We start from the raw sequence: 15602 nt of genomic DNA, 5'->3' as shown, positions 1-15602 counted from the left end.
TATGCAATAAAATTTGATTTTTACCTTATCAATATACTTCATCTAATATACACATGTTCCTGTAAAAACTTTTTTCCAAAATCCTCAGGAATTAAGGGATTTTTGAATTTTAAGAATTTTTTTCGAATTTTTTCGAAAAAAAAAATATTTTCAGAACAGCCTTAACGGCTAAGATTTAGGAACAATGTTAAGTATCAAAAAGAAAGGAGGTCTGATATAGACAACATATATCGTTGAAGGTTGAAAAAATCTCTAATATTTGAGCCCAAAATTTCAAATTTTAATTTTTTGAAAAAAGAGGCCACCCGTATGTACGTTTATTTGAGAGGAGGAGGAGGATATTTTTGAAAGGGTGAAACATTATGAATATGTTAATTATATAATAATATGTATTATTATAAAAAAGAAAAAATAAAGCACGTTAAAATTTTTCTTTCTTGATTTTTTACAAAATGTACTTAGAATTATGCAAAATATGACTAAATAATTATAAATTTCAAGTTAAATTTTAATTTTGATAAATAATTTAAATTTCAAAATATCAAGTTCAGTTCGACTATGTATGTAGTAATTCCTCAATAAAGTGCCAAAACCCTATTAAAATATATGAACATTTTCAACATTTTAATGTTTTTATTTAAAAATTTGATGGAATATGAGCTTCAAACAATTATTATGTAAATAAAAATAATTAAATATATGTATTTATTCGTATTACAACCGTAGTAAGTCGATTCTTCCTTTCTTCTACTGAGTTTTGAATTTGATTTCGAATTGTAAAGAGATTCAAAGGGAAAATACTAGCGGATAAAAACTACCTCCATGAAAGGGTCATAATGGACTCAAGTTGTATTTTTTGATATTTTTTGCTTTTCGAGCCTAAATAGGTAGCCAAGATAATGCCTAAAAATAAGGTTCTAAATTCTGAAGTTTACATGATCCTCTCGTGTGCACCCTTAACTTTTTGATTGAATAAACCGATATTACATAAAACTTAATAATAGGCATATGAACGAAAAACCATCCTTTGATTATCACTTAGATGCACACGATAGTGGCAGTTTGGCCTTGTAGTGGAAAAAAGTGACGTTTTGCACATAAAATTTTAGATAACAACAATTAAAACCATATGAAAGCTGGAAATTAAACACCTTACTTGCTAATAGATAATGATAAAAAAAAAAAAAAAAAAAAAAAAAAAAAAAAAAAAAAAAAAAAGGTAGTGGGGCTTCCAGGGCTGCGCCCCTCTAGCCCCTGAAGATGTTTAGTATAAATGAAGTTCTTATATACGGGTCTTCCAGGAGCTTTTCACAAAATATATATGTTTTCATGTTTTGTCACTTTTCTGTCACTTTTCAGGTAAAAACATTTTTATTATATATATATAAAATGAATTTTACAAAACCACCGTTACCCTTCTTTGGAAATAAGAGTAGATGTAAAGATATTCTATTGAGAGAACTTAAGAAACTACCGAATGGTCTAACATTTGTAGATTTGTTCGGTGGAAGTTTCTATATATCTCATTTGTGCCATACTGTATTTCCTGACTCAAAGATTATATGCAATGACTTCGACAACTATATGAACCGTCTCAAACATATACCAGACACAAACAAAATATTGAAAGAGTTAAAAGAAAAGATACCTATAGGTAAGATGGAACGTATACCATTAGATAAGAAAAATACTGTCAGAGAGGTTTTGAAAAAAGCAGAGTATATTGACTGGGATAGTATATCTTCTAGACTATTGTATAGTGGTTCTATAAGAGTTCATGACATTGAAACACTTATGTCAAAAGTTTTATATCTTAACTATACAAAGGTTTTCAAAGAGAACATAGAAAAATATACTGAGGGTATAGAGTTTGTGAGATGTCGTTGGACAGAGTTGTATGAAAAATATAAAGACAAGGAAAATGTTTTCTTTATAGTAGACCCGCCGTTCTATAACACATATGATTTTCAATACCAAGTAGACTGGACTTTGAGAGACTCTTTAGAAACTTTAGACGTTGTACATAACCATCCATGCTTTTACTTTACATCCGATAAAAGTGGTTTGGAAAGTGTCATGAGATGGTTAGAGGACATACATGACTATGAGTTTAGATACGATAAGATAGAATATGAGAGAGGTCCTATAAACCGGAGAAAGTGTCATAACAAAGAAATTTTATTGGTAAGTAAATGTGGTTTGAAATAGGACTACTTGTTTTAGGTTTTTTCCATTGTGTCATTTACTTATTTGACGTGGCAGAAAGATATAGAGAATATGAAGATGAACCAATGCCTGCAAATGTCCAGTATATGTACTCGTAAGAGATATTTTTATCTAATATTAAATGGACGCACAGAACTTAGCGAATGCACAGCAACCTGGACAACCAAACCCAGAGAATATTCCAAATGAAGTTAGAATACAAACTGCAATGGCAAACTATGGTCAAGTGCCAACAGATGTACAAATGCAAACTGCCATGTCAAATGACGCTGCGTTAGGTTTGCCACCATGGTATGCAAATATGAGATGGAAAGAGTTTTATACAAACCCTGAAGTGGGATATAAACAACTCTATGCAGATGACGCGAACACAGGAGTTGACCCAGAGTATGTTTTCTACCAGAGGAGAAATAGAATGTATGAGCTCCAGTTAAAAAATGCTATGGAACTCAGAAGGAAACGTAAGAGACTAGGTGGACATTAGATTTTTACATATAGTAAAATGGGTTTCTTCAGTAGTATTGGAAACTTCTTCAGAAGAGTTGGAAGAGGTATATGGAATGGAATAAAATCTGTCGGAAGAGGAGTATGGAACGGTGTCAAAAATATTGGTAAAAGAGTAGGTCAGTTCGTTGGTATTATACCTAAAGACCCTGAACCAGAAGAACAAGCTCCTGTTATACAACAGCCTGAACCTGCACCACAGTCTAGTTGGCAACCAAATCCAACACCTCAACCGTATTAAAAAATTATATTTTTACCGTTCGATAGTAGTTGTATATGAAACTAAGTTCTAAGTAAAACACATGGTATAATGGAATTATTCTCTTTCTTCCATCTGTTGTAAACCATACTTGAAAGTCTGAAATACTTCCACTCGGTGGTTCATATAGCTTTGTAGGTTTTTCGTAAAAGTCATTTGCCAAGCATAAAAAGAGTTTTGGGCGCCAGAAAATGAAGCATGAACTATAATAGCATCTGAGTCGAAAACATTTTCATATGTTCCATTAGGGTTTTCGACTTCATAAAAGTCCGGGTGTACTGGATATTCTGCAGGCTGATTTAACATCCTCAGAAACCTATACCATGCCAAGTTGTTATATTTTGTAGAAATATAAACGTCTTCTCCAAGGTCTTCTATTCTATTGATTTTAACAGTTGCATTTTTCCTGTCATATATAATATCGAGATGGTACTCTCCTTCGTCAATGTTGTACTGTTTTGCATATTCGAGATAGATATCGTTTATTTTTTCTTGAAAAGCTTGAAGAGTTGTTTCTAAGTTTACAAGCAAATTCACTTGTAAAAGTTTTTCCCTGTTCAAATTTCTCATACGTACGTTTCTCTTTGTTATAGTATCGAATTTCAAAAGCGACCGTAAATGGGAAACCATGTATGGCTTCTGAAATGAACTTCATTCTACGAAAGCCAATAGCTTTTGTGACGGATGGGTCTCTTAGCCATCTTAACGGGTAGTCAAAACGATAGCCTTCATGCTTTACGGTCTCTGTCTCAAACTTTTGACCGACATTGGTAAAAGTTCATCTAATGGTTTAGTTGTAGCAACTCTAGAATTTTCTTTTTCTATTGAAAGCATATTTTATCTAGAATAAAAATGTCGAAAGAAACAGCGTCTATGAGAGAAATACAACACAACCGACAACTCATTTTGCAAGCTCTAAATAAGAACACAACAAACTTTTCAAACTATTCTAAGATATCTGAGTCATTGAAAGAAGGAAACTTAAAACTGACGATAAACCCATTGACAGACGAGTTTCTGTTTCAAGACAGTAAGAACCATACTGTTTGTATAAATCCAACAAAAAGAACTTTAAACGAGAAACCTATAGATGAACTTCTTTTGAAAGCAGATGTTGACAACAAAGCTGACAAAGAGTATGTCATTGAAAAAGTTCAAGAAGAACATGACAGAGCAGATGCAACATATGCAACAAAAGAACATACTCATCCTGAACTAGCGGACAAAACATATGTTGACAATAAAATGTCAAGTGAAGTGACAAGAGCTGAAAACGAATATTCTAAAAAGACTCATACACATACCATTGCAAATATTACAAACTTACAAGAAACCTTAAACAGGAAAAGTGACGTTGGACATACACATACCATTGCAAATATAACAAACTTACAAGAAACCTTAAACAGTAAAAGTGCCGTTGGACATACACATACCATTGCAAATATAACAAACTTACAAGAAACCTTAAACAGTAAAAGTGCCGTTGGACATACACATACCATTGCAAATATAACAAACTTACAAGAAACATTAGAGACAAAAGCAGATAAAACATATGTCAATGAAATATACCAAAGTTTAGTTGGAACAACAAAAAATATTGAAACTATTGTTGGTGACTTTTCTATCTATGAAGAAAACAAATATTTTAGATGGGAGTTTGTACAGTCTTTAAGAAATGGTATACGGTGTAAACTCATTCCGAAAAATAACAATGAAATGTATGTAAGCTATAAAAAGAACGATGGTACACAAGTTAAAGTTCCATTAGACAACAACTGCTACTTAAACTTCTATGGAGACGAACAAAAGAAATATTTAAGAGTTTATGAAATGGCAGATATGACATTGCCTGACCCAGCTCCAGCACCATACTATTATGACTATGGTGTTGACGTCAGAACACTACACGCAGACCCAAAAAAGCAAACATTCTATTTAGATTTTTATAGATATAAAAGATATAATGCAATAGAAAAAACGAGAATAGTATACTATTATACAGATGACAGAAATAAATATTATAGTCAAGACTTTACCTACCCTGAAAACATAAGATTATATTATAAAAAATATTCTGACACAAACCAGAAGAAACCTGAAATGGTTGCACTATATTTTAAGTTCAAAAAGACAATCCTATAATATCTCATATGTTTGATTTAATGAACCCAGTAGGTTCTATTTATACATCTATGGAAGCAAGAGGTCCTCAAGTAATGTTTGGTGTTGGTGCATGGGAACAAATAGTCGACAGGTTTTTGTATTGTGCAAACTCTTCAAAGGAAACAGGTGGAAGTAAAACGATTTCAGGTGAAAACTTACCTGCGCACAGTCACTACATAGATTTAAGTACATCTCAAGCAGGTTGGCATAGGCATAGATATTGGGATTGGTCAGGAATGACAAAAGGTAAAGGATATGATGTTAAAGACGACGTTAAGTTTGCTATAAATTGTTACTGGAGTGACACTCAGGGAGAAGGAAACCATACACATTTCGTTTCAGGGTATACACAAACAACGGGACAAAGTAAAGACTACATGCCACCTTACATGACAGTTTACGCATGGTATAGAATTGCTTAGTCGTCATTTTCAACTTCTTTAGCATATTCGTCAGGAGTTGTCTTATATTTGTTAGGAACTGTCTTTGAAAGTATACCACCTTGAACTTTGACAAGTTTGAAACGAGGTCTGACAATAGTAGTTTTATCTTCTGCTTGCAGTCTGTACATTTTGCCATGTTTGCCTAAAACTTCATAATATTCTCTTGTATACTTTCTTCTATTTTTACGAACACGAAGCGAGTACCTGTCGAGTTCCCATTGTTGTCATAGTCAATAGTATTTTCATATGGGTCGCGTTTAGGTATTTCTATTTTTACTTTGTCGCCTTTCTTAAGTTTGAAGCCTGGCATTCTTTCTTGTTTGTCTCTTTTGACTAAACTATTAAATATATAGTCTTTCTCTAAGTCAGGGTTGTTTTTCATTTCTTCGGGGGAGTGGTTTCCCAAACCTTTTTGTTTACGGCTATTGTAAATATTTAAAACTTGTCTCATCTTTGCCATGGAGAAATGTCTATACTTGTCGTCATATGACATTTCATCTACCTCACCACCTTGTGGTTGGTTTAAGTCTCTTAAGATTTTTATACAACTGTCAATGACACCAAGAGCAGAATGGTTTTGGTCGACAATGAAATATTGGTTTACATTTTTTTGAACGCAGATAGTTTTTAATATCGTCTGATTTGAAAGAACGTTCACAGTCAGATGTCAGTTTTGTTGGATGGTATTTGTCAACGAATATTGTCAAAGCAGTTTTCACATCTAAAATATTTTTGGACTGTAATGGTATGGCTTCACAGTATCTTGTGTTTTGACCGACAAATATTAGCCAGTATGGAGGTCCATCTGTTCTAACTCTCGGAATGTTTTCCAAGATATCCATAAACCAAGCATTTGGTGTTGAACTAAAGATTTTTACCATGAGTGCTTTCTTTGTCGCTTTAGAAACATAGGGGTCCTTGTTTGGATTCGTCATTTTTTAACCCATAAGAAATGGGTTTATTTGGCGCATTAGCAGGAGTTGCATCCAGATTTTTGCCCGCAGTGGGAACAATAGCCAGAGGTGTATTTGGAGTTGGAAGGAAGATTTTGAGTACATTAGGTATACTTAAAGAGAAAGCACAACCTATTATACAAACTGTACAGAAAGGTTGGGATGTAGCACGAGATGCAGCAAATCTTATTCCAAATCCTGAAACAAGAGGAAAAGTTCAAGGATGGATGGACAATGTAGGAAGACAAGCAGGAAACTACTATAACAAAGCAAATGACTACTATAACCAAGCAGGACACTATATGGACCAAGGTGAAAGATTCTTTAACAGAGGATATAACCATGCACAACAATGGGTAAACAATAACCAACCTCAACCGCCTCAAACGTGGGGAATGTAAAGTTTTTTACTGAGATGAAATGAACAATACAGCATTGAGACAAATGGGTTCAAGATGGATTTGTCGGCTTCCAGCAGTTACACAACCACGTGTTTGTCAAGTTCTTCCTATACCTCAGGAAGTTTTAGACCGACTTAAAAAACAACAACAACCAGTTGAAAACAAACCAAACTAAAATTTTTTACTGAGATGAAATGACCGAAGAAGTTGAAACGGTAGATTTGACACCACAAACAAAAAGTTCAGAACCATTGTCAAAACCTGTCAAAGAACTTACAGATGAAGAGAAAAATTCAATAATAGAAAGTGCCAGGTCTGGAAATACAAACCCTAACTACAAAGTCACTTTTCATAGAAATGGAACGGCTAGTATCTCAAAAAAGAAACAGACCCTCACAAATAAAATATTGAAGTCTGAAGGAGCTTTCGAGACAACAGATGGAAAAGTTTACTTCACTGACCAACAGTTCATTATAGAACATCTCATTGACTTAGAGTCGAAATATTCTAAACTTTACAACAAACACAAAAAGTTGAAAGGAAAACAAAAACAGATGGCATATGACATTTATGAAGATGTTAACGACACAACCATACCTGCAAGTGAAGTAAAGTCAGGTGAACCGAAAAGTGACGAAAGACCGATAGAAGAAGGGGAGCCAAAAACTGAAGATAAACCAAAACCAAAGTTTAGTTTGGAAACTAAACCAAGTCAACCTTCATTAGCTGGTATGGGTTGGCGTCAAAGACTTATGGTAGCTGGTGGTTATGTTAAGTAAAGGAAAAAACATTTTTCAAAAAAAATATTTTTTTATTTTATTTGAAATGTACGCTGAGTTTGTTGGAACAGACCGTTGGGAAACTTGTTTGTTAGATGAGAAATATGAAATTCACTGTTGTGAGTCATTTGAAGTCAGAAACAAAAAGACAAAAAGAGTTTTAAGCGGATGGGAGCGAAATGACGGATATGCTAATATGAAGATGAGTGGAAAAAACTATTTTAAACATGTTGTCATTGCAACTCATTTTATACCGAACCCTAACAATTTACCTTTTGTAGACCATATAAACCATATAAGAAACGACAATAGACTTGAAACTTGCGTTGGGTCACTTGTTCTGAAAACAATAAGAACATAGGCAAATTTCGAGATATTGTATTCGAATTTGTCGACGAACTAGAAGATGAAGCAATTGAAATTACAGACTATGGCGAGCATACGTTTGAGTTTTACTACTATAGCGAAGAACAAGACTCTTTCTACTTTTATACCGGCGTAAACTATAGGAAATTACAAGTATGTTTTACTAAGGCGGGCTATGCTCATGTAAACGCTAGAGATACAGATGGAAAATACGTTCAAATACATCTTAACAAATTCAAGAAGCTATATGGCATACCATTTTAAAACAGTATATTTTTACATATATTAAATGCCCCCATATAGAATGGATAGAAAGTCTGCTAGAATAAAAGCAGAGTTGCAAAGATATGGTTGGAGAGTTTCGAAGAATTTTAAATATAGGAAGGGAAGACCCATAAAAGTCTATGACAAATTGTCTGGTCTTCGCTACGAAATGGACTTAGAAACAGCACGTGCAAATTATCCAAACAGACTAGAGAGGTTAGAAGAAGAACGTCTTATGGACATGCCTTTCGATGTTAGTGAACCTCAAGTTGAAGGACACGACGGCTTTGCCAGATTCTACTGGAAACATGACGAACAATTGCATCCTTTGAGAAGGAAAAAAGGAAAAGGTGAAGACGCACATGCTCCCATGGAAAGAACAAGATATGCATATGAAAAGTATCGTGAAGTTAGAAGTCAAATTACATCTGGTCGAACCTTTACAGTAAACTTTGACGAAGGAAAGAACAAAGAAGGCTTCATGGGTGTACTTGCTGCAATTCAAGACGGAAATAAGAAAGGATACAATCTCAGACTAACCATAACAGATTTGGACGGTCACATTTACTATGCACATGGCAATGTCACAACAGCTGCAATGCTTCTTGACGCTTTCAAGACTACAAAGAGAGAACAAATGGTTGACTCAGACTCCGATATTTTGAATGCAATTGAAGGAATTGCAAGCGTCAAGCTCGAATGGTACAAACGTAACCCTCAAGCAGTCAGACAACATGTTTGTTAGATGAGAAATATGAAATGGCATACCATTTTAAAACATTTTTTAAAACCATATATTTTTACATATATTAAATGTTTCAGGTTGAAAAACAAAGAACAAAAGTAGCAGATACAAAACCGTTAGACTATATCTTTACAAACGCCGGTAGAAATATTTCAGATGAAGAAATTTCATCCCGTTCATACAGGTTTGACTATCCAATTCGTTGGCTTCAAAGTCCTTCAGATGCAAAGGCAATAGGATTTAGAAGAGTTTTGTTTTCAAATAGAACTAACGCTTTTATGTTCGCAGTATATTTTCATGGGCAATATAAAGGTTCTGATGGTCTAATAGACAAATTTGACGAAATGAGAATCTTTACAATTCGTTCAGACGAAAGTCTTGAGAAAACTCTAAATGACTTTCAAACTCAAATAAACAAATACTACTGGGAATTTCAAGAAAATACGACTCTTTACTAAATGGAACATACTATCTAAAACTAGAATACAACAAGATGAATTCCACCGTTTCATTTCAAAGGATTGAAATTAACCCTCCAAGAAGTACAGAGTTTTTATTTTGGGAAGTAGACAAACGTTCTTGGGCACAATTTCTTCGGTTACTAAACCAGAACGAACCATTACCACCAGATGGTCCATTTAAATTTATACTTCCACCAGCAGATTTGACAGTTTATAGAAACGTGTTTGACCCTCAAAATGTTATATGTCATGCAAGTTTCAGTTCAAGCAACAACAGTTTTCTTTGTATTGGTAAGGACTTTTATGACTTTGCTTCTAAATTCTACGAACCACCTAGTAACAGTTTCTCTGACTTTCAAGTCTGGTTCACAACAAACGGTGTGCAGCATATAATACCATTATACTATGACTTTTATCTCGAATTGTCTTTCATATACAACTACGGAAAAGTGCTGAAAAAGTATTGAAAAATATATTTTAGGTGGAACCAAAAATGGCTCGACCTCAAAACAAGCATTTTGTGAAGAATATACCACCCCGCGGAATTCCGCGGGTGCTTTTTATACAAAATTCAACAGGTGAATTTTCATGAATTTCCTTAAGATAGAAAAAGTGAGTTAAAATGAGATTTTTATCGTTGTGGTCCGACGGTTAAGCCACAAACGAATGTCCGACGGTTAAGCCACAAACGAATGTCCGACGTCCCACCAAAAAATATTTTTTATTTTTATTGTAAGAACAGATATGACAGTCGAAGCAAAAACGTTCACGAACAAATCTAATGGCGAAACATTCACAAAAGGCACTTACAACGGTATTGAAGTCTTACGTAGAGACAAGGATGGTTATATAAATGTAACAAATATGTGTCAGCAGTTTAGGAAAGACTTTAGAAGGTTGTTGGAAAATAAGTCCTGGGAAGAGTATTTTAAGGCATTTTGTGAGAATATACCAACCCGCGGAATTCCGCGGGTTGCTTTTTATACAATGTTAATGCAGGAATTCCCGATGAAATCAAACAGGTTAGAGGAATGTATGTAGACCCAAGACTCGTAAACTATATTGCAATGTGGGCTTCTCCAAAATATTGTATAGCAGTTGGAAAAATTATGGACTCCATAGACAAGAAAGTTCATGAGAAGTTAGATGAAGAAGAACTTGAAGATACAGTAGAGAATGCAAAACCTTTGTTTGAAGAAGAAGTTAGAAAAATGCATGAAAAACAAATAGAACATGAACGTGAGATATGTTCTGGTTATAGAGATTCTCCATACGAACTAGACCAATGGGAACAAGAAGATTTAAAGAGAGAATTTAGAGAATATGAACTCGCTAAGATAACATTAGAAGCTGCAGAAAAGAAGTTAAAAGTTTGGGGTCGTTTTGTACAAAAATATTGTGAGTAAATGAACCATTTTTTTTTCGACAAAAATATATTTTAGGGTAGATGGTTAGATCTAACCTCTTTTCTAACCTCATTTCTACCCTCATTTCTACCATCGTAGAAAACACACAAAACTCTTGAATTTTGTTGCTGAATTCAATAAAAATATATTTTAGGGTAGATGGTTAGATCTAACATGTTTTCTAACCTCTTTTCTACCCTCTTGAATTTTCATGAATTTTATACAGAAAATGCTTGTTTTGAGGTCGAGCCACTTTTGGCTCCACCGTATTCTTTCAACCAAAACTCATGAATTTTACACCAAAAATATAATTTATGTTAGAATGTTAGATCTAACATGTTTTCTAACACGTTTTCTAACATGGTCTAAAACTCTTGAATTTTCATGAATTTTCCCGAAATAAAAAATAAAGTTAGTTTTTTTAAAAAAATATTTTTTATTTTTATTGTAAGAACATGTTAGCAACAACAGCACCAAACTCGTTAGTCATGAACCCAACTTCAATGTTAGTAGAGATGAAAAGCTTCATTCCTTCTTCATATACTTTCGAAACAGAAATCCAGAAGATAAAGCAAGAACTTCTCCAAGGAGATTTAGATTGCACTGCAAAAGATGAAACAGATGAAGAATATCTTTATGAAATGCAGGATATTATTGACCATCTACCTAAATTTCCTGAAATCCAACAACAAAAGCTTACTATTCCAGAATTCGATGAAATAGAAGTCAAAGCAACTGACTCAGTAGAAATAAAGAAGTTCATACGAAAGGTAAATTATGAATTCCTTGGTTTTCATTGCAACCATAAGGTTATGGACAAAGATTGCGACATGGTATATAAGAACATCTCTGACCTTTACAAATCCGAAGAATTTAAGACCTACGACAACTTTGTTTCGTTAGTTGCAAAATGTGTTTGGGAAATAAGAGATAAAGATAGTAGGGGTAAGGTATGGAACGAACAAATAAAACCCGCTATGTTCGAGATGAAGAAAACCATTGACGCCTTAGTTGTTTTAGCAGGTAAGGTTTCAGAATATAACGCAAAAATGAACCCGCAATGTTCTAAATGTAAAGCAGCAATGAGGAAATATAACTACTCCGTCAAAGAGATAGAACGTATGCGAAACGACTATGCTGACTTAAAGAGGGAGGCAGAGAAACCAGCAGAAGATAAAATGAACATGTTAGAATTTCTGAACAAAAACTATCCAACAGCAGAAGATTTCCTTCTGTCTGACGTCAAGAAGAAGTATAAAGAAACTTTCGGTATCGTTAAAACTTTTGACATACTAAAAGAAGAAATAGAAGCTACAAAACTGTTTAAAGTCATGAACCATCGCAACATATACCATGTAAAACGCTTGTAAATAGTTATGTTAGAAAACATGTTAGAAAACATGTTAGATCTAACATTCTAACATAAACATTATTTTTGCTGAATTCCGTATGAAATTTCATGAGTTTTGTATGTTTTAGACCATGTTAGAAAACATGTTAGAAAACATGTTAGATCTAACATTCTAACATAAACATTATTTTTACTGAATTCCGTATGAAATTTCATGAGTTTTGTGTGTTTTAGACCATGTTAGAAAAGAGGTTAGAAAAGAGGTTAGATCTAACATTCTACCCTAAAATATATTTTTGCTGAAAAATGACCAAATTTCATGAATTTCCTTAAGATAGAAAAAATAAAATTAACGCTAGTTTTTTTAAAATATTTTTTTTTATTTTGTATGTAAGAACAGGAAATGACAAGCACTGAGTTTGAAACAGTTAAAAAGATAGACAATGAGACCAAAATAGTTAGAATAGGCGATTTAAACGTAAGATACTCAAAGAAATACAAAAAATATTCTTTGTCAGACATTTTAACACTATCTGAAGGAAAGAAAGCACACGACTGGGTTAGAAATGCTTCTACTCAGAAAATTTTGACAAGAAATCCTGAGCTTATGATATCGGTAAGATTCTATGGAACAAGAGCATATCTCATCGACAAAAGTCTTATACCAGTAGTTTTGTTCTGGATTGACCCAGTTGTTGGATATAATTTCATAACATATGGTTCATTCGATACTGAACGTTGCAGTGAAGGCTTACTTTACATCGTTCAGAAACCGAAGGACTTCAATACAAAGAGATATAAGATAGGAAGAACATTTAATATAACTCAAAGATATGACAGTATAGTCAATAGAGTTAAGGTTGCGTTTGTTAACGATATGAGAGCTGCTGAAACAGAACTACTTGAAAAGTTTGAGAAAATGTATGGTGCTCCCACGAGAGGTAAAGAAACTTTCGAAGTAGATGAGATAGCTAAAGCTATAAAATTATTTGACGAAGTTGCTGAAAAATACATGTAAAGCGTTTATTTTTGGTCTTTTATACAAGATAGAAAATAACGCTAATTTTATTTTTTTTTATTTTTTTATTTTGTATGTAAAGACAGATATGTCAACAACAGAGAACACAACAACTGCTATCGTTCATGAAGCCATAAGTGAAGAATACGAGTGGGTTCAGTTTAACAAACAGTTACGTCTCATTCGTTCGGTCAAAGACGACATGTACCAAATGCAAAGTATTTTGAATGCTCTTCGTTCTACAAAGCAAGCATACCATTGGTTTGAAAACCAACAGACAAAAGAACTTTTAGAAGAATTTCCTCATATGTTTGCGACCCTCGGAAAACCGAGGGTCGAGATTCCGTACGAAAATCGTCAAAATTTGCCAAATGGTTTGAGAGGTTGGTATGTACATAGACTTCTTGTAAATGCTGTTGCAATGTGGGCTTCACCTCGTTACGCTTGTTATATTTTCATGATGTTAGATGAACTTCATAGACAAGAACGTGAAGAGCTAGAGAACAAGCTTGAAGCAAAAGACAAAAACATACAGAAAAGAATACCACGTTCGGTACCAAAAGGAAAGGAAAAGAACTATAAGTATATGATTTACACTGAAGAGATGGAAAATGAAGAAGACAGAGATATGGTTATGTTGCATTTAGTCAGAAGAAACAACAAAAGCTTTTACGACCTTGCTAAGATTTACAAATCTGACAGAAATTGGTTCTATCGCGAAAACTTACCGATTTCAATGACACCGAATGAAGATGTGAAACAAATAGTTCAAGATACGTTACCTCAAACACACTATGATATTAAAGGTTGTACAATTCTTACATTCAAAGAAGATTTGCCATTGTTAAAGGAAAAAATAACAGAGTATTTTGACAACTTCAAACAAGCAGAGTAGATGAACCATTTATTTTTCAAGCTTGACTTCAGATGGCTCAGGTAGCTCTAAAAGGTAAATTGTCTTGTCAAATCCTTCTGGCATTCCAAGTTCTTCCTTCCGACATTCCAAGTTCTTCCTTCCGACATTCCAAGTCCTTCCCGACAACTGGAAAAAAATTTCCCGACAACTGGAAAAAAAATTCCCGACAACAGGAAAAATTTTTCCTGTTGTTCGTCCGTAAACCATTCAAATTTTCGAAAATTGAGAACTTTTTGGTCGAACTTCAGAAAAAGTTTTTCCTTCCGACAGAAAAAGTTTTTCCTTCCGACAGAAAAAGTTCTTCCATCCGACAGAAAAAGTTCTTCCATCCGACAGGACACAAACGGATGACTGACGTACCACCAACCGAGTCCATTCCAAAGCCAGAAGAACCGACAGCCCCAGCACCACAACAGACTAAGACTAAACACTTACATTTTTTACGCTTGACTTTTTACAATTTGAACTTTGTTTGCGTAGATATGAATTCTGAAAGAAGTATGAGGGTCTTGTATGACTTTGTACTTCTCCCATAGTTCATGTCTGTCAAACTTACCTGCCATGGACTCTTTCATAAGTTCCATGAAATCGTCTTCGGACAATCCGGGGAAAAGTACAATGTCAGTAAGTATTCTTTTAACATCCTTACTTAAACTCTTTGCTGTCTGTACACAAATGACAACTGAGATGTTAAAGTGTCTGAGCTTCTTAAGAATTCGACACATGTCTTGTTCTCTATTCTTTAACAAAGGATGAGAAGCAAAGTCATCTAAGATAAGAAGACATCTATGAGGGTAAGTCTTCCAATCGTAAGATTGCAATTTCTTCGAAATGTATTCTATCTCTTTCTGTTTGTTTCTGAAGTGTTTCTTCTCTAATATTCTCTGCATTTCCTCATTTGGGTCTTTAAACTTAGAATTTATATACTCATTTATAGCATTGTACTTCAAAACTCTTCTTTGGTACTTCTTTATCCAATCTAACAACTCAGAGTCTTTTATACATACTAACTTAGACTTTTTTATAATATCTTTGAACGAATTGACGGTTTGGTCAAATTGACCAGAAGTACTACAAATAACAACTAACTCATAGAATGGGTTCTTCTCATCTAGTTCTTGTTGTTGTGCAGCCATTTTAAGATAAGTGAAAGTCTTACCCGACCCAGGTGGTGCAATTAGACCTGTTATACCATTCTGAGCAAATAAGAACTTGTCATGTATAGGCTTTATCTGAGCATTTTCTAACTTCCTCTTGTTCTTGTTTAAAACATTCTCAAATTTCTTGTCAATGTCAGCAAACTTTTTTTCTAACATATTTTTAGAAAAATTAAAATTTTAT

General features: G+C 33.8%; 11 protein-coding genes and 1 pseudogene across 12 annotated transcripts, besides 2 other annotated features; 11 read left to right on the top strand and 1 right to left on the bottom strand.

Annotated features, from left to right (window-relative positions):
• Nucleotides 1-956: part of a mobile genetic element that runs on past the window's edge.
• Nucleotides 957-1188: 232 nt separating this feature from the next.
• Nucleotides 1189-15602: part of a mobile genetic element that runs on past the window's edge.
• Nucleotides 1390-2208, top strand: TVAGG3_1003730 (phage tail repeat-like family; the record flags this gene model as incomplete). Its single annotated transcript, XM_051254367.1, has 1 exon — nt 1390-2208. The coding sequence occupies one exon, from the start codon at nt 1390-1392 to the stop codon at nt 2206-2208; it is 819 nt and encodes a 272-aa protein (XP_051079941.1).
• TVAGG3_1003720 (uncharacterized protein) lies at nt 2348-2710 on the top strand (the record flags this gene model as incomplete). The annotated part of the gene is made up of 1 exon (XM_051254366.1): nt 2348-2710. The coding sequence occupies one exon, from the start codon at nt 2348-2350 to the stop codon at nt 2708-2710; it is 363 nt and encodes a 120-aa protein (XP_051079940.1).
• On the top strand, nt 2729-2971 carry TVAGG3_1003710 (serine threonine-protein phosphatase family; the record flags this gene model as incomplete). The annotated part of the gene is made up of 1 exon (XM_001330787.1): nt 2729-2971. The coding sequence occupies one exon, from the start codon at nt 2729-2731 to the stop codon at nt 2969-2971; it is 243 nt and encodes an 80-aa protein (XP_001330823.1).
• On the top strand, nt 3842-5098 carry TVAGG3_1003700 (phage tail repeat-like family; the record flags this gene model as incomplete). Its single annotated transcript, XM_051254365.1, has 1 exon — nt 3842-5098. A coding segment is annotated over one exon (1257 nt), but the record flags the coding sequence as incomplete, so codon positions are not given.
• Nucleotides 6975-7130, top strand: TVAGG3_1003690 (uncharacterized protein; the record flags this gene model as incomplete). The annotated part of the gene is made up of 1 exon (XM_051254364.1): nt 6975-7130. One exon carries the CDS (start codon nt 6975-6977, stop codon nt 7128-7130), a length of 156 nt encoding a protein of 51 aa, XP_051079938.1.
• On the top strand, nt 7150-7734 carry TVAGG3_1003680 (phage tail repeat-like family; the record flags this gene model as incomplete). Its single annotated transcript, XM_051254363.1, has 1 exon — nt 7150-7734. One exon carries the CDS (start codon nt 7150-7152, stop codon nt 7732-7734), a length of 585 nt encoding a protein of 194 aa, XP_051079937.1.
• Nucleotides 8405-9109, top strand: TVAGG3_1003670 (uncharacterized protein; the record flags this gene model as incomplete). The annotated part of the gene is made up of 1 exon (XM_051254362.1): nt 8405-9109. The coding sequence occupies one exon, from the start codon at nt 8405-8407 to the stop codon at nt 9107-9109; it is 705 nt and encodes a 234-aa protein (XP_051079936.1).
• TVAGG3_1003660 lies at nt 9178-10037 on the top strand (annotated as a pseudogene). Its single transcript has one exon. A coding segment is annotated over exon 1 (860 nt).
• On the top strand, nt 10602-10976 carry TVAGG3_1003650 (uncharacterized protein; the record flags this gene model as incomplete). Its single annotated transcript, XM_051254361.1, has 1 exon — nt 10602-10976. One exon carries the CDS (start codon nt 10602-10604, stop codon nt 10974-10976), a length of 375 nt encoding a protein of 124 aa, XP_051079935.1.
• TVAGG3_1003640 (organellar and viral DNA polymerase type B) lies at nt 11432-12346 on the top strand (the record flags this gene model as incomplete). Its single annotated transcript, XM_051254360.1, has 1 exon — nt 11432-12346. One exon carries the CDS (start codon nt 11432-11434, stop codon nt 12344-12346), a length of 915 nt encoding a protein of 304 aa, XP_051079934.1.
• TVAGG3_1003630 (KilA, N-terminal/APSES-type HTH, DNA-binding family) lies at nt 13434-14240 on the top strand (the record flags this gene model as incomplete). Its single annotated transcript, XM_051254359.1, has 1 exon — nt 13434-14240. One exon carries the CDS (start codon nt 13434-13436, stop codon nt 14238-14240), a length of 807 nt encoding a protein of 268 aa, XP_051079933.1.
• TVAGG3_1003620 (protein of unknown function, DUF4106 family) lies at nt 14702-15577 on the bottom strand (the record flags this gene model as incomplete). Its single annotated transcript, XM_051254358.1, has 1 exon — nt 14702-15577. The coding sequence occupies one exon, from the start codon at nt 15575-15577 to the stop codon at nt 14702-14704; it is 876 nt and encodes a 291-aa protein (XP_051079932.1).

This window comes from Trichomonas vaginalis, chromosome I (assembly GCF_026262505.1).
Source record: "Trichomonas vaginalis G3 chromosome I, whole genome shotgun sequence".
Lineage (NCBI taxonomy): Eukaryota > Parabasalia > Trichomonadida > Trichomonadidae > Trichomonas > Trichomonas vaginalis.
Note: the sequence above shows the minus strand (reverse complement) of the source record. Positions and strands in the feature narration are given on the sequence as shown.